The sequence below is a fragment of the Nerophis lumbriciformis genome, linkage group LG34 (assembly GCF_033978685.3).
Source record: "Nerophis lumbriciformis linkage group LG34, RoL_Nlum_v2.1, whole genome shotgun sequence".
Lineage (NCBI taxonomy): Eukaryota > Metazoa > Chordata > Actinopteri > Syngnathiformes > Syngnathidae > Nerophis > Nerophis lumbriciformis.
Window position 1 is genome coordinate 25,510,524 of NC_084581.2, and position 18,451 is coordinate 25,528,974.

The 18,451-nt window shown below is 40.9% G+C and overlaps 1 protein-coding gene across 3 annotated transcripts in view; it reads left to right on the forward strand.

The window, feature by feature from the left end:
- The window catches only part of epha7 (eph receptor A7), a 205,492-nt gene continuing 187,041 nt past the window's right edge, over positions 1-18,451 (forward strand). For 2 of the 3 annotated variants that reach the window (XM_061927748.2, XM_061927749.1), the window contains exons 1-3: positions 1-309; positions 3,807-3,871; positions 10,391-11,060. In XM_061927748.2, the coding sequence (XP_061783732.2) occupies positions 216-309; positions 3,807-3,871; positions 10,391-11,060 (829 nt within the window). In that variant the 5' untranslated portion in view covers positions 1-215. The remainder of the gene's footprint in view (positions 310-3,806; positions 3,872-10,390; positions 11,061-18,451) is intronic. The other variant, XM_061927750.2, reaches the window with a different exon arrangement.

Genomic DNA, 18,451 nt, shown 5'->3' on the forward strand with positions numbered 1-18,451 from the left:
TCTCCAAAATCCACCGCCACAATTGGACAAGTCCACCGTCTGTCTATTTGACTGACACCGCCTTAGCGGCTGTCTCCTCCCAGTGGCAACAGACTATTTTTGCGGGGGGGACAACACAATTTGGACCGTTTAGTGGGTTCCGTGTCCTCTGTGGGAAGCACAGTGGACGGCGGGATAACGAGTGACTTGCTTTAGGTCGACAGCGAGGCTGCAGCATGCTCTCCGTGTTCCTGTCGTGTGTGGAGATAGCCTTGTACCTTCATTTGTGCTCTCTCGTGGACTTCGGGGATGCACACAATGCGAAGGAAGGTAAGTTCCAAAGTTGCCATAATCGCGGCAAAACCAACAGAACGCGTCATGTTGTCCGTGTTTGTTTCACCTCTTTCCGGTTCCATTCGAACGTGGATCTTTTTATGTGAGTCATGTGCAAGAAGGTCGGTGCGTGGGAATGTCAGCGTTATCCACTCGAGGACAACTGTCGGTCATTTGTCGTTACTGCAAATACGAATTCCTGCCTCAACATCAGTTGTTTGACGTAAGGACGCGTGAATGTACACGCGTGATTAAAGCAAGGTTGTTAGAGTATTTTAAATATGGCATCACTTGAAGGAGGATTATTTGTTACATGAAGAAACATTATGTGGTTACATTTGAACTTTTCAACATATCTGAAAAGCAGTAGGAAGAAACCGAGTTTATATTTTTATTCCTACCCCTTCTCCATGTCTTTAACTGATATTTTATTCACACCATAACTCCTAATTTTTTACATTAAGTAGATCAGGGGTGTCAAACTCATTTTCATTGAGGGCCACATCGCAGTAATGGCTGCTTTTTAAAAATTAATTGACATTACGCAAGCGGGTAATAACCTGTGATTAATCACGATTAATCGAAATGTATATGCATTTGATTATTTGATTTATTTTATGTATAAATTGCTTTAAAACCATAAATAAATGTGACGAGCAGATATTTAAAGATTTGTTTTTATCTCACAAAAATAGTTTTGCAATATAGTATATAATAATACAATTGGCCATCCGGGAGGAGCTCAAAGTAAAGTCGCTGCTCCTCCACATCGAGAGGGCATCTGGTCAGGATGCCACCCGAACGCCTCCCTAGGGAGGTGTTTAGGGCACGTCCGACCGGTAGGAGGCCGCGGGGAAGACCCAGGACACGTTGGGAAGACTATGTCTCCCGGCTGGCCTGGGAACGCCTCGGGGTCCCACAGGAAGAGCTGGACAAAGTGGCTGGGGAGAGGGAAGTCTGGGCTTCCCTGCTTAGGCTGCTGCCCCCGCGACCCGACCTCGAATAAGCGGAAGAAGATGGATGGATGGATGGATAATACAATTGGCATGATCAGATAATATCAAAGTTTACATTTTTTTTTCTGTTAAACTTGAAATAACGAATGCATTTAGTAAAAAGTATTTTATTGGGAAACCCATTTTTTCCAGGCTTTCGCGGGCCACATACAATGATGTGGCGGGCCAGAACTGGCCCCTGGGCCTTGAGTTTGACACCTGTAAAGTAGATAATAGATTCGGATCTCAACGTTGGTGTTTAAAATGTGCCTGCAGTGTGGCTTATACTACAATTAATCAAAAGGACTAAGGATTAAAAAGCAAAAATGTAGATGTAACATACGGAGGAAAAGTACGAAACTTACAATGCTCCGGAAGACCATTTTTCAAGATTTGGCATCTGAATTCTGTCAAGCTGAAACTAAATTGAAATGCTGTTTTCGGAAAATGTGGATGTGTAAATATTGGGAACATAGAAAATTGTTTGCCTGAATGTTTTAATTCTGCCACTGCCATTCATTTCAGTGGGAACTTATAGGACAGATAATGTAGAACAACACTTGGCTTTCCAAGTACCACCATAATCATCGACATTAAAATACAGTACCGTAGTAGGTCTACGTATTCATTAAAACACAAGGCAGAGGTTTTGTTTAACAATTATACTTATTATTGGCCACTTTAACATTACACACAGTTTGAACAGTAACACTGTGTTTGAATTCAGGAAAATAAAATACATATTTTTTTCGAAAAATAAGGGTCACCTAAAATCCTTTCATTTTCTCAAAACTCGACAGTGCACCTTAGAACACTAATGTACAGAATCATTTTGGTTGTGCTTACCAACCTCAGAGCTATTTTATTTGGTACATGGTGAAACGATAAGTGTGACCAGTAGATGGCAGTCACAAATAAGAGATACGTATAGACTGCAATATGACTCAAGTAAACAATACGAAAATTGTATATGTTCCATTGAAAATATACAACATTACACACGGCGCTCAAAAATCTATCAAAATGTTTTAGTACGACTTTGGTAAACTATTAAGCCGCTCCGCTTGTACTGTGCTTCAACATACGAGTATTATTATGGTGTGTGTATAAGGTAAGACATATTATCTGGCGTAATGTTTTGCAATATTTTGCAAAAGCAACTTTTCTTACCTTCTGGTACCTGCTGATGTGTATTTGGGATCTGCATAAGTCCTGAAAATGTTCGCGCCTCCGCCATTGTAGTCTGTACTGACACTGTAGTCGATAAGCTTCTTATTTTTCTCTATCTTCTGGCATTTTGTTTCGCAATGCAAAAGCAACTTTTCTTACCTTCTGGTACCTGCTAATCTGTATACGGTACTGTACGATGATTAAGTGATTTTTTGTTGTACGACTAGATGGAGCCCACATGCCAAGAGTGGTACACAAACCACAGTTTAAGAATCACTGATGTAGAATCCTGGGAAAATTGCACATTTTTGTAAGACAAAAATAGATAGTCTGAATGGAATGATAGGGAAAATAGTTGAAAAAACATGTGTTTTGCTTACCATTGCCTTCATTGTTTTTTCAAATAAATACACATCATCAACATTGAAATTGCATTTATACAATGTGTGCATTAATAATACTCTGCTGTTTGTCGCAGCAGAAATCACAGCACCCCCACACCACTTGCAGCCGTTGTAAGAAAACGATGTCTGCATATTCCCAGTTCTGTGTACTCCATGAGGTCCAGATTTGATTCATTTGTATGAGCTACACTCATTTAACGATGAATCAAAGCAACATGGTAAAAATCAAAGCTTTTTTCTCATTAACTAAATTATTTGGTGCAACCCGGGTTTTCAGTGAGCCGAAATGTAGGCATATTAGTTAAGAAATGTGCAAGTAGTAAGAATTCCAAAGATCAAAGAGATTTCGTGTACAGTGTTCCCTTGATTATCATGGGGATCATGTTACAGACGCGCCCCGGTAGGTAAATTTCCGTAAAGTAGCAACACTATTTATTTAAAACGTGTTAGGAATATTATATGCATTTAACATCTTTATAAGCCCTCCACACAGCTTTCTTATCCACTGATAACCACTTCCTATGCTCTTAAAGCACATCATACACTCTAAAACCAACATAGTTTTACCATGAAAAAAAAATGGGTACTTAAATCTTAATGTACTCAATGTACCACAGTAAGTGAACAATGAAGTGGCACTGCAATTGAAAATGTGGGATTTGGGGGAAAAGTAGAATTTATCTATCAGATCCATCTATCTAGCCATGTAATCATCTTTCAATCTATCTAGACAGACCTTACAAGAGATGTACATCATCTCTTGTAAGGTCTTTCTTGTTCAGCTCATGATGATAGTATTTGATATTCATCACCATTGCTCCTGCTGCTAGTAATTAGGTCACAGCTAAGAGATGCTATAGAATTATGGCATGATAGGTTGCCCCTGGTGAAATGTAACCACCTGCCTTCGGTTTCCTGTTCCTAGTGGTTCTATTGGACTCCAAAGCACAGCAGACGGAGCTGGAGTGGATTTCCTATCCACCTATTGGGGTAAGTGTGCCGAATGCCTGCTGCTATTGTTGCACAAATACAAGGGATTAAACACCTTTTCTATATATTGTAAGTCAAATGGTGAAGTTAATTGTTACATTAACAGAGCAATTACAATCATTGCGGGTTCATTTGTGCCTGCAGTTTGGTTTTTAATACAATTGAAGAAAATAACTAAACTAGAAAAGCAAAAAAATTTAAAGAAAGCACAGAAAGGCACAATGTGACGATGAAAATGTGATACTTGTAATGCTGAAAACTAGGCGAAGAAATGGTCTGTGAATCCTGTCGAGCTGAAACTAAACCAAAATGCTGGGAATGTGGATAATTGGATAATTGTTAGCCTGAATGTTTTGACATTGTAATGGTTTGAATGAGTTGAGAAATGTGGAAAAATGCCGTTCATTTCAATGGGGATTTTTGGGACAGATAATGTAGAATACTGGGAAAATTGAGAATGTTTGAAATGCCAACAATAGATAGACTAAATGAGTAGGGCTGCAGCTATCGATTATTTTAGTAATAAAGTTAAAGTTAAAGTTAAAGTACCAATGATTGTCACACACACACTAGGTGTGGCGAGATTATTCTCTGCATTTGACCCATCACCCTTGATCACCCCCTGGGAGGTGAGGGGAGCAGTGGGCAGCAGCGGTGGCATATAGTAATCTTTTGATTATTCTGTTCAATTAATTGAGTAAACGAATAAAACACACTCAGCTTATGTTGATGTCCTGCACGAATGAGCTGAATATTTGGTGTCGGAATGGTTAAAAAAATGTGGCAATATGAATCTACTAAAACACAGTTAATGCTAACACAGAAATTACAATCATTCCAATATTATCTATTCATGTATTTGCATGTATGTGTGGATATTCATAATATATTTTTGCTATGAATACTAGAGCTGGGAATCTTTGGGTACGATTACGATTCAGGAGTTACGATTTGGTTAAAAATCGATGATTGATACATCTTTAATTAATGCATATCGATGCAGTTTTACATTTCTTTTCGTTTCACTGAATAAGCATTCATCACTTGCAACTTTTACAAACAGTGCATTTGTAAAAAGAAACAGTTGAGTTCATTCTCATTACATTTATTAAATTAAAAGAAATGTGTGCAAAACTGAAACTTATCCAACTCTGATCTAACACGGTAGATATTACCTGAATTCATGAAAAAAAATGGAGATATGTGTTTTCATACAGTCCGATCTGCTACAGTTTAGGTTGCCAACAAGACAGACTTTTGACATTTTATCCCTAAACAAACTTTCTAGTCATTCCTTGAGATTTTTCTTTTGTAGACCATCGTATTGTAAGACTGAAAATAAAATAGTTTTACGTGATCTGGAAAACATTTGGGGTAACAAATAAACCTACAGAGGGACAAGCAGTAGAAAATTGATGTATGGATAATTAATAGTAGAGATCGACCGATTATTAATGCCGATATTAGACATTTTGATGTATATCGGTATTGGTCTTGGTATCGTTTTTATTTTTTATTTTACAGCTAAAACAGAACTACATCAGCAGATACAACATATGATACCAGTATTTAGTAATTAAAACTACAAATAATAAGTGAAAAAAAAAAAGACCCCTTTAATGCGCCCTATAATCCGGTGTGCCTTTTGTATGAAAATAGACCTGACTAAACCCGCTCATCGGCAGTGCGCCTTATAATCCAGTGCGCCCTATGTTCCGGAAAATACGGTATTTTAGAGCATGCAATCTTTTGGAACACACTAACAAAGGAGTACGTACAAATGTAATATACAGGGGCAGTGTGGTTGTATTTGTGTTGGTATTGTAACTGCTTTGCAATGCTTGTATACACGTGTGTAACCGGAAGAACGTCAGTTAAAAGCGCCACCAAACTCAACCAAAAATTCCCACTTTTCCTGTAATTTTACATTCTCTAATTCTTTATAGGCCCTTTTCCACCTGAACCTTTGGTTCCTGGAACCTCTGGTTCCTGGATATTTAGGTTGTGTGTGTGGTTTGTGTTTCCACCGCATTTTATAGTTCAGGGTAGTTTCTACAAATCAGGCTGATGGCGTATTGAAGAGTGGTTTAATATATTTCTATACTTATATCATGTAAATAAACAGACAATATTAGGTCACAGTTCTTGACTAAAAAGTAAGTCATTGAAATACAAAGCAATAATATACAAAAAAACGATATGATTTATAAAATAAAGTGTACCAAAATGTTCATAAAAAGTCAGGCTTTTGTCCGCAATGTCCAACAGTCAGAAAGTTTTCCTTTCAGTAAATTATGAATTCATGAAGGTCAGGTGATTCCTTTTGGTCCATTTCAGCTGTAAATAACATTATAGAAATAATAAATGTCAGCGTTTATCTCACGCCGACAACACAAACACATCGGCTATAGTGTTAGCTTGTTAGCATTAGCAGTCTGTTCACTCGGGATGAGGCTAATAACTACACAAATGGAGTGTCACTTTTACAACATGTAATAAAGTAAATAGTTAATATTTGATGTAATTTACCTTCATTACATTTGTGTGCTGCCTCCTTTTTTTCCAACAAAGTCAGAGTAGTAAGCAGCTGAGGTCGCTGCTTCGAATACGGCTTCATACTTGTTTGTAAATACGTTTAAAAGAGTTTGTCCCCTTCTCGTAGCTTCGCGTAACGAAATTAAATTTGTAAAATTTCATAAACAACAATAAACTGCATATAGTTTAAAGACTACAGCTTAGTAAAAACACTCCAAAATAGTTCCACTGATCAGCATACTTTACCACAAATACGCCCCACAAAAGTTTCTGCATTTTGAAAGCCTCTTCCGTTCTTCTTTCTCTCTGTTGTCAAGTTTGTTGTAATAGAAATACACAAGAAATAAGAAATAAACAAGTCGCAGCGTATATTCCAATGGCGGTCGTGTGCCAACGCCCCCAACTGTGCTCAACCAATCAGCGTTCGACAGCACAACCATCCACCGAAAAGGTTCCTGGTCGCTTTGAAAAGTCCCACCTAGCTAGGATTAACTCCAAAAGGTTCCTGAAGAAGTAAATCTACCCGGGTAGATTTTGGTGGAAACACAGAGGACGCTTTATTAACCGGGGTAAGAGGGAAACACAGGGGGAACTTTAAGTATAGTTCCTGAAAATGTTAATGCGATGGAAAAGGGCCCATTGATATTACGAATTCTTACTACTTTCACATTTCTGAACTGATTTAAACTATTCCAGCAACAAAATTCTCTGCTGATTTAAATCATTCAAGCTATGTATTTTTCTGCATTCCAAAAATTCACAGTTTTCCCGGAATTCCGCATTTTCCATAACAGAAATTCCCTTTGAGTGTGACAATTCTCCCATTAATTTGGTAATTTAATGTGATATATTGTTTAATACTTATAATTTTTCACTACGTACCATGTCAGCAAACCATTGTCTCTCCAAGTACCACCATAATGACCAACATTAAAATACAGTAGCGTGGTAGGCTTAAGTATTCATTAAAAACAAGGCAGAGGTTTAATTTAACAAGTATATTTAATATTTTTGACCACTGTAACATTACTCACAGTTTGAACAGTAACACTTTGTATGAATATAGAAAAATAAAACACTGGACTTTATTCAAGTGATTCTTTGAGGTATCACTAGATGGAGCCCGCATACCACAGTTTAAGAATCACTGGTATAGACTATTCCCTAGCACACACGTGTCAAACTCAAGGCCTGGGGGCCAGATCCGGCCCGACACGTCATTTAATGTGGCCCGTGTAAGCTGGGGAATAATGTGGATACTTCATATTTCTTACTAAATGTTTTCATTGTTTCCATTTTGACAGAAAAAAATTATACATATATACATGACATTTCATATGTTTTAAACTTTGATTTCTATACAAATATTCAATTGTTATTGGTGTGAATCTTTGGGCACTTTGCCATTCGATTCCGATTCTTGGGGTGAGGATTTGATTTATAATCGATACTTGATTCAACACGATTATCGATTTGAACAGATTTTTGCAATGTATTATTTGGTATCATAATAACAACACCTTAACAAACAGCTTCCAGGTTACAAAACCTCCTTTTGGTTGCTGACGTATGACACATACGTGCATCAAGTAAGCATAGAGATGGCCTAAAAATTATTATTTTTTTAATTAATTGGTCAAAAGAAAATGAAAAATTGATATCAGAATCAGAATCAGAATCAGCTTTATTGTCATTACACAAGGTAACGAGATTGAGGCCATTCCATACAGTGCGATGTGTGCATGCTAGAAAAACAATGTGCAAATATATAAAAATTTAAAAAATGTAGAAGTGCAATGAATATGGTGTGAAATGAATATATACATGAAAAAACAAAACAAAAACAGGGTGGTTGGTGGAATGTGTTATTGCACCGAAGAGAAGGCAGTTATGAGGGACAATGGGGCAGTCCGTTCAGGATGGTTATGGCCCTGGGGAAGAAGCTGTTCTTTAGCCTGTTTGTTTTGGTTTTAATGCACCTGTAGCGCTTCCCAGAGGGCAGCAGATATTTGAAAATTACTAAAAAAAATCAGGATTCGAAAGTGATAAAAACATTTTTTTTAGCACCCCTAATTATTATATACTAGGGATGTCCCGATCCGATATTTGGATCGGATCGGCCGCTGATATTTGCTAAAAAATGCGTATCGGCAAGGCATGGGAAAATGCCGATCCAGATCCAGTTTTTAAAAAAATGCCGGTCCGTGTTTTCCAACGCACCGATTTAAATAATACATTCCACTTTTCTGCCGCTCCCTACTTTCCGTTCCGCATTTTCCAGCACACCTTCAACACATCCACAGGTCTGTGACCTAACCGTTAAGACGGCCATGTGAATTAAAAGTTACCGGTAAAAATGTCAGCTGTCTCTGTGCGATATAGAAAATGACTATATGGTGATATTGGAGTATACGTTCTCACGCAGTTGCTTTTAGTTGCTGGCATTACACGACAGACTCCTCACTCTTTCTTGTCTGTCCTTCTCACAGACAGCAAGCGCACCTTCTTACACACGTCACATACTGTCACGTCATACGTCACATACGTATACGCCCTCGCGGAGCAGAGAGGTAGCAGCATGGCTAACGTTAGCTGTGATGCTAGCGCAGCCATGTGAGTGGTTATACGAATGAAGGAAGAATTAATTCCCCCAAAAAACAGCAGGGGGTCCATCGTCTGGCGGTCGGTTGGCTTCAAGTGGGAATATGTCGAACAGACAACCGTAATTTGTCAAGTGTAGAGCAAAAGCGTTGCTATAAAAAGTAGCATTACTGCTAATATGTAGCATCATTTGGAAAAGTCCCCTGCTAGTGAATGAATAGTGTTTGAAACTCTGCACGTCAACATCTCCATTCGGTGCCACACGCCCACACCATCAAAATGCAGAGGCAAACATTTCCAGATCAACACCATATGAAAAAAAATAGTGATTTTTTTAGTTGTGATTTCCTTCTCTGGTTTAAATGTAACTTAGATAATGGGTTTCACTATGTAAAGCGCTTTGAGTCACTAGAGAAAAAGCGCTATATAAATATAATTCACTTCACTTCACTTCTCTGCATGAAAGTTTAAAAGTAGCATATATTAATGCAGTATGAAGAAGAATGTTTTAATGTAGACACATAGAATCATCATACTGCTGTGATTATATGCATCAAGTGTTCATTCAAGGCTAAGGCAAAATATCGAGATATATATCATGTATCGCGATATTGCCTTAAAATATCGCGATATTAAAAAAAGGCCATATCGCCCAGCCCTAGTTCAATGATGCCATTTCTGTTTGTCATGTATAATTTTGTCTATTTTGTGTTTATCCTTGAATAAACAGGTCAGTTTCTTGTTACCAACCATTGTGTATTATTCAAACTCACCTAATTCAGCTGGCTAGTTGTTATCAAGAGTACTAAAACCCTTTTCAACATGAATCTGACAACTAAGTAGGCTAAATAACTTTAAACTTTAATACATACAGTATCGGCCAGTATCGGTATCGGATCGGAAGTGCAAAAACAACATCGGTATCGGATCGGAAGTGCAAAAACCTGGATCGGGACATCCCTATTATATACCGTATGATAGTTTGTAAAATTAACAATAAATACTTAAATATCTGCTTGTCACCTTGACTTACGATTTCAAAGCAAGTTATCCATCAATTTGTATGTAGAAAAATCAAATAACCAAATGCATAGACAACAATATATATTTTATATTCTTACATTCACTGTTACAAGAGGGCAGCCATGACTGCTATGTGGCCCTCCATGAAAACAAGTTCGACACCCCTGCCCTAGCAAAACAAATCGAGCTGTGAGCCACACTTTGGACACCCCTGTAGTAGGGTGTTTTTCAGCTATAAGAGAAATAGAATGTATTTCTACACAATTAGCTACACTATAGTTTTGCTGTTTCCACTCGGCAATTAGTGTTTTTGACTTTTCTCCTTTACAAATTTATGAATGCATCTTTTTTTTTTCCTAGTGGGAAGAGATCAGCGGCGTGGATGAAAATTATACACCCATTCGCACATATCAGGTGTGCAAAGTCATGGAACCTAATCAGAATAACTGGCTTCGAACTAATTGGATTAAAAAGGGCAAGGCCCAAAGAATTTTTGTGGAACTCAAGTTTACCTTAAGGGATTGTAACAGTCTACCTGGTGTGGTAGGCAGCTGCAAGGAGACGTTCAACTTGTATTATCAAGAAACAGATTCAGAGTTGGGTCGGAGCATGCGAGAGAACCAGTACGTGAAAATCGACACCATTGCAGCTGATGAAAGCTTCACTCAGGGCGACTTGGGGGAACGGAAGATGAAGCTCAACACTGAAGTGCGAATAATTGGCCCCCTATCCAAACAGGGCTTTTACCTGGCCTTTCAAGATGTTGGGGCGTGCATTGCCCTGGTGTCTGTCAAAGTGTATTACAAGAAGTGCTGGTCCATCATAGAGAACTTGGCTATATTCCCAGACACCGTGACAGGATCTGAGTTCTCCTCCCTGGTGGAGGTTGAGGGAATATGTGTGAATGACGCAGAGGAGGAGGTGGACAACTTTCCCAAGATGCACTGCAGCGCTGAGGGGGAATGGCTGGTGCCCATTGGAAAATGCATATGCAAAGCAGGATTTCATCAGAGAGGAGATGCATGTGAACGTGAGTTGCTTTAATTTTTTCACAATCACAAATCATTTACCTATGCCTTCAGTATGGTATTTTCCACTTGTGGTAGTATGTTTTAAAAAAAAAATATATACTGTATGGTCACATTTTGAGACAAAGCTTCCTCATCATAGTGGTGTCCAAAGTATGCCCAAGGGGCCCTTTGCGGTATGCAGCTATCTTTTTTGTTGGTCCACAGTACAGTTTTTTGTTGGCCTGCAGCAAATAACACATAAACATGGCTTTCATCAGTATACCGGGGTTTTTCCTAGCTAAAACACGTGTAAACTTGATACCACAAACAAAGCTGATCCACTGAACGTGTGCAAAGTGGATTGCGTCTGTTAAGTGAGCAAAATAGCACATGCAATGTGATTTATCAACAGTCATCACTGTTTTGCGATCACTATTTAGCGTTTTATCGAGTACCTCTGAAAAGTAAGCGCAAACTGACAGTTACACAGACCACTGCAGGATTGGTGCTCACGCTGCACAGACCGACGAGGAACAAGCAATGTGTCGGTCAACCAGTGGCATGGTCTGTCAGTAATAAAAAATATTAGACACATCGTCTATACAGCAAGATTCTTTTAAAATTTTATAGCTGCACGTTGGGTGAGTTAAAGGGCATCGAGTTCAATTGATGCGTTTTGGTGTCTGCTGGCATTTTTTGAATAACAATAATTTCTTCCATTTAGAATATATACTGTATTATTAACATATCTCCTATATTTAAAAAACTCATTGAAGTATGCATTTTCTTTTGCGTTTTGAGGACAGTAATAGCAGCCTCTCTCCCATGTACGCATTTAAACACCACAGGCAGGACCGTAATAACATGAATGTGCAGTAAATTATCTAGTGTCTCCATGGTAAAAGCTGCATAGTCCACACAAAACCCAAAAATGTCATACATATATTTAAAAAAAACAGTAACATTAGTAACATCTATGTTTTTCCTAATATTATATGGTATGTGTCGGCACATGTCACTTTTCTCTACTTGCTGCTCTCTGTGTACATTTGTAAGGTTTGGTGTTGCACTGGAGGCAGCCCATGCAATGCTCATTCTATTTTCAAAGTCAAAGTCATTTTTACAGAGAGAGAGAGAGAGATAGATAGGGAGAGATAGAGGGACCTTGTGGGAGGACATTTGTGCCTTTGTTTTACCCATAAATGTACACTGTCAGAATTTGACTCATGACAAAATTTTGCAACTGATAAATCAGTGTTGACCCTTGCTGAATGAAAAATGAAACAACAACAAAAAACATCTTTGTCTAACATTCTTGTACTTCTTCTTGAGGGACAAAATGAGGAGACATTTGTGATTTGGCTATTAAACTCTGAAACTGGTGTATGTAAATTCCGGTCAGAGAACACAAAGTCATCAAATGGATTAACCAATTTTTAATTGTGGACTTTGAAGTGTACACATGGTGTAATATTTTAGTATCTAATATAAAGTAAAGCACACAATCTTGTGTAGTCTGCCATTAAATAAACAGAACTTAATGTCTATATTTTAACATACATATACCGTATTTTTCGGACCATAGGGCGCACCGGATTAAAAGGCTCACTGCCGATGAGCGGGTCTGTTCAGGTCTTTTTTCATACAAAAGGCGCACTTGTCATGATCCGTGGTCGGATCATGTTTTGTTTAGTTATGTTTGGTTAGTTTTGGACTCCTTTAGTTATTGCTTGTGCACCTGTGAGTTTGTTTCGTCACCATGGTTACTTATTATTTTCACCTGCCGCTTGTGTTCCCGACGCGCACCTGTTTTCCATCACTGACACTATTTAAGCCTGCCTTTCTGTTCACTCGTCCTGTGCTCCTTGTTTGCGGTAAGCTACATTCGCGTTTTTGTTTTCATGTTCCTGAGTCCTGTGCTAAGTTTAGCCTTAGCTTCCCGTGCGTTCGGCACACTTTTCTTTTGATTGTTTTCTGTTTGCCTATGATTTATGTAATTAAATCATTTCTTACCTTCACGTCTTTGTCCGGAGTGTCCGTGTTGTGCACTGAAGGAACGATCCCGCATGAATATGCGACCCCATCGTGACAGAAGGAGCACAGCTGACAGTTCCTTCGCCCCGGGCTTCGAGGAGATAGAGACGCGCTGGCGAGGACGGAAGCCAGCCAAAAAGGCTTCGTTTCGCCGCCAAAATGCGTCACTCCCCCAAACTCCTCCTCCGGACAGCAAGTCACCACAAACAGCTCAGTCTTCCTCCCCTCAGTTGTTTGGTAATCCGGTTACTCATTTTAATTTTTAGATTGGGCTGCAAGCCAAATTACCAGTAGCTCTGACAACATCATAACTCCATCCATTTTGAATGACGTCACTCCGCCCACTTCCGAGGACGTCACTGAAACGGCGCGCGGCGATGACATCATTCCGCCGGCGTCGTCAAGGGAAGACTATGATCAGGATTTTCTTTTTTTTCCGTCTGTCTCCCTTTATCAGCCATCTCCAAAAGACTTTTTTCCAAAAATAAAGTACCATCAGGACACTTTTTCTGAAAATAGATTCTGTCAACTTCAATCACCTCCGCCCCCAGTGACTCTGACTCCGCCCCTAAGGACTCTAGCCCCGCCCACGTCAAGGACTTTTTCCCTCTGTCCTCCCACATAATCTCAGGTGGGGGAGGAAAAAAGATTTTCTGGACAATTTAAAGGGGAGAATTCTACCCCCCTCCTTACCGCCCGCCACCCACCCTTAAAGACTGTTCCGGAGCGCGTCTGGTATCCGCCCCTTGAGGGGGGGGGGCTGGGGCCGGGAGCTGTGCTGGTGGGGCTGCTCAGCTGCGCCCAGCCAGGCATCAACCTCCATCCCGGCCCCCACCACCAGTCTTTCGACCTGCCAAGCCGCAACCTCCAGCTCGTCCTCCACCACCAGTCCGTCGGCATGTCAAGCCGCAACCCCCAGCTAGACCGCCTCCGCCATGCTCATGGCTAACCTCAGCCCGGGTGGGCTTGCAGACGCCACCATCATCTCCGGTGGGCTTGCAGACGCCACCATCATCTCCGGTGGGCTTGCAGACGCCACCATCATCTCCGGTGGGCTTGCAGACGCCACCATCATCTCCGGTGGGCCTGCAGATGCCACCATCATCTCCGGTGGGCTTGCAGACGCCACCATCATCTCCGGTGGGCTTGCAGACGCCACCATCATCTCCGGTGGGCTTGCAGACGCCACCATTATCTCCGGTGGGCTTGCAGACGCCACCATCTCCAGTTCCTGTTCCTCGGCTAGCACCAGCTCCAGTTCTTGTTCCTCGGCTAGCACCAGCTCCAGTTCCTGTTCCTCGGCTAGCACCAGCTCCAGTTCCTGTTCCTCGGCTAGCTCCAGTTCCTGTTCCTCGGCTAACTCCAGTTCCTGTTCCTTGGCTAGCTCCAGCTCCAGTTCCTGTTCCTCGGCTAGCACCTGTTCCTGTTCCTGCTCCTCGGCTAGCTCCAGTTTCTGCTCCTCAGCTAGCACCAGCTCCAGTTCCTGCTCCTCGGCTAGCACCAGCTCCAGTTCCTGCTCCTCGGCTAGCACCAGCTCCAGTTCCTGCTCCTCGGCTGGCTCAAGCTCCTGTTCCTGCTCCTCGGCTGGCTCAAGCTCCTGTTCCTGCTCCTCGGCTGGCTCAAGCTCCTGTTCCTGCTCCTCGGCTGGCTCAAGCTCCTGTGCCTGCTCCTCGGCTGGCTCAAGCTCCTGTGCCTGCTCCTCGGCTGGCTCAAGCTCCTGTGCCTGCTCCTCGGCTGGCTCAAGCTCCTGTGCCTGCACCACGCCAAGCTTCGCCGCCTGTGCCTGCACCACGCCAAGCTTCGCCGCCTGTACCTGCGTCCACGCCTGACTCGTCTGCTGCTGCGTCCAAGCCTGCCATGACGGCGCCGACGCACCCACCTCCCCGTCGACCACGGATGTGGCCGCTCCCTGGTCGTCCGCCTTGCCAAGTGCGCCCACCTCCCAGTCGGCCACCAATGTGGCCATTCCCTGGGCGCCCGCCTCGCCGGCTGCATCGTCGTTCCACTCGCCGCTGCAACTTGACTTTGCCTCGGTGGATTCGGGGACACTTGGCCTGGCGACCCACCCCCAAGTCCTCCCTCCGCCCTCCCGTGACTTTTGACCCTGCATGTGTTTTGTTTTTTAGGACATCTAGAATCTGTCCTTAAGGGGGGATCTGTCATGATCCGTGGTCGGATCATGTTTTGTTTAGTTATGTTTGGTTAGTTTTGGACTCCTTTAGTTATTGCTTGTGCACCTGTGAGTTTGTTTCGTCACCATGGTTACTTATTATTTTCACCTGCCGCTTGTGTTCCCGACGCGCACCTGTTTTCCATCACTGACACTATTTAAGCCTGCCTTTCTGTTCACTCGTCCTGTGCTCCTTGTTTGCGGTAAGCTACATTCACGTTTTTGTTTTCATGTTCCTGAGTCCTGTGCTAAGTTTAGCCTTAGCTTCCCGTGCGTTCGGCACGCTTTTCTTTTGATTGTTTTCTGTTTGCCTATGATTTATGTAATTAAATCATTTCTTACCTTCACGTCTTTGTCCGGAGTGTCCGTGTTGTGCACTGAAGGAACGATCCCGCATGAATATGCGACCCCATCGTGACAGCACTGGATTATAAGGCTCATTAAAGGGGGCAGATTATGATTTTTTTCTCAATTTAAAACACTATCTTGTGGTCTACATTAGATGTAATGGTGGTTCTTTGGTGAAAGTGTTGAATTAATTATGTTTTACAGACCATTTTCAAGTAGCTTTCTGAGCGTCTCTTCAGTATGCGCCGTTTTGTGGGCGGTCTTACCTACGTGGCTCACCTTCGACAGCGTCTTCTCCCCGTCATTTTTGTTGTAGCGGTGTAGCGTGCAAGGACGGGACACAACCACAATTATGCCGTACATTAGGCGCACTGGGTTACAAGGCGCACTGTCGATTTTTGAGAAAATGAAAGGATTTTAAGTGCGCCTTATAGTCCGAAAAATACGGTACGCCAAGATGTAATATCAACAATGGCAGAAAATGTTCTTGCATATTTTAAGTGTCAATTATAATGTCGTAAAATCAGCATGTGCTAATTTCTATACTACTACTACTTACTAATTAAAACAAAGCTGTCGTTCCAACTATAAAGAAGGGTGTCCAAACCACAAAAGACCAAATACAGAAAATGGAAAGATACCGGGGCCTTCATGTGTTGATTATATTAACTTTTTAATTACTTAATTAAATGTACAAACAATGCATATATGCTCAACAGTTAGATATAATTAAAAACTAACAGCCTAATATTTGTGTTACAGTTGACAAAGCAAATACTTTGTAATTGTGTTCTTGTAAAATTTTAATGTCTGCCTAATCTTACATTCAGAATTTTTTGCGGTCACTAAGAAACAACTTTGGGGCCATGATGACTACGTTTCAACTGCAGGCCAAAGTGGCCCAAATCTGATTTTTTTCGAAATCCGATTTTTTTCTTCCGGCCGACTGTTTACACCACTGATTTTTATCAGTGTAAAGTGTAAAGGTGCACAAGCCCCAATGTGGCCCCAATGTGGCCTCGACTTTACTTGCATGCGCAGTTCGATAAACTGAAAACAAAATAAGTTGACCGTATTTGCTACTTCTACTACAAAATAAAATAAAAGTCGCCACCATAGATACGGTTCCCTCAACTCAATTTTTTTTTTTTTTTACGTGAAAATAAACAAAAGTAATAAAATGTACGAATGGATATATATATATATATATATATATATATATATATATATATATATATATATATATATATATATATATATATATATATGTGTGTAATATATTTGGGAGGGTTCTAATATTTTTATGGCTGTTAAGTAGAAGAGGCACAGACATCAGCGTGGATCCACGTTAGCTTTATTTCAAAAGGCTCTAGCTGTTACGGTGGGGTCGCATGTTAATGTGCTGGTCGTTTCCCCAAGATGCAGGCAGAACTCAGGAGACAGCGTGCAGGTCGGAAAATGATTTATTTTCCATAACTCAGTCAGGAATACACAAAATGTAGCCAAAGCGTGCCGATAGCGCGGAAGCTATGGCGAAGCTCAGAACAGGAATCAAAAAGGTATACGAACGTAACTGTTGCGTGAAGCAAAGAAGACCGCCAGACCGAGTGTGGTGAAAGACATGAATAAAAGCTCTCTGATTAGTGCCCGGGAGCAGGTGAGCGTCCCGAACACTAATCAGAGGCAGGTGAAAATAATCAGCACCCATGGCAACTAAGAAACACACACCTAGGGGTGCTGAAAACAAAACTAAGGGAGTCAAACTAAAATAAAACATGATTCGGGCAACGGATCATGGTAACAGCATAAATTCCGGTCCATCAACAATCGCTATTTCTTCGTAATAAAAATATATATTCATAAATTACATATACCCGGTAGCCTATTATTTGGCTATTGACGATTGACGCACCAAAAATTTGGCTCACCAAAACCGGATGTAGTGATGAAGTATCCCCTTCCTCTGGCGGTCTGAATCTTTCCCCGCGCACACGAATGACGTAGTTTGCCCAAAGCTGACGAAAAAGTCACACACGGGTTGCATTCAGGTCGTATTGCATTTAGACTGCAGTCCCATTTGAAAAGATCAGATTCCAATTGGATTTGGACTACCTCCTGATGTGGCCTGAATCTGATGCAAAAAGATCCGATTTGAAGCACTTTGGAGCGTTTAAACTGGTAAAAAAAATCTGATCGGTGTTACTTGAGGGCAAAAAAATCAGATTTAGTGTGCAGTGTAAACAGGGCCAGGGGACATTGACTATAACAATATCAGAACGTGAGTTAAACGGATTTAAGAGTAGCCATCAATGCATCAAATTCAATTTCAAACTATTTAATGTAATAGGAGTCAAAACTAATAACATAACCCAGATGTGGAAGTGACACACTTTCAAAGTAAAACAAATCTGAACAAGAGTCTTCGCATGAACATAAAGAATGCTTTAGACAAAATACCAAAGATGCTGCTACCATCCATCTTGACTGTCACGGAGCAAGGTAGAGACTGACTGATGAATGTGCCCTTTGTTAAGCAGTCAAGCAATTACAAACTACATTTCCGTAATAAAAATAGAAGTCTTCCAGTCAGGAGCTCCTGATATATGTGGATGCCACTCTGAAGGTTCAGGTATCAATCAAAATAATCAAATGAAATATATTAAAACTGACAACCAGATTAAATATAACATGCAATGGAATCTTGAGGAGATCCAAATGGTTGGTTATCATAAACATTTAAAAACATATAAGTGATGGATTTGAGCACAACTGTCATTGTCTGAGTCTGCTTCCTGAAAATAATACAGTGTCTTTACACTCCAGGCCTGTTCCTACTGCTTGTCAAAGCCTGGTTGGGAG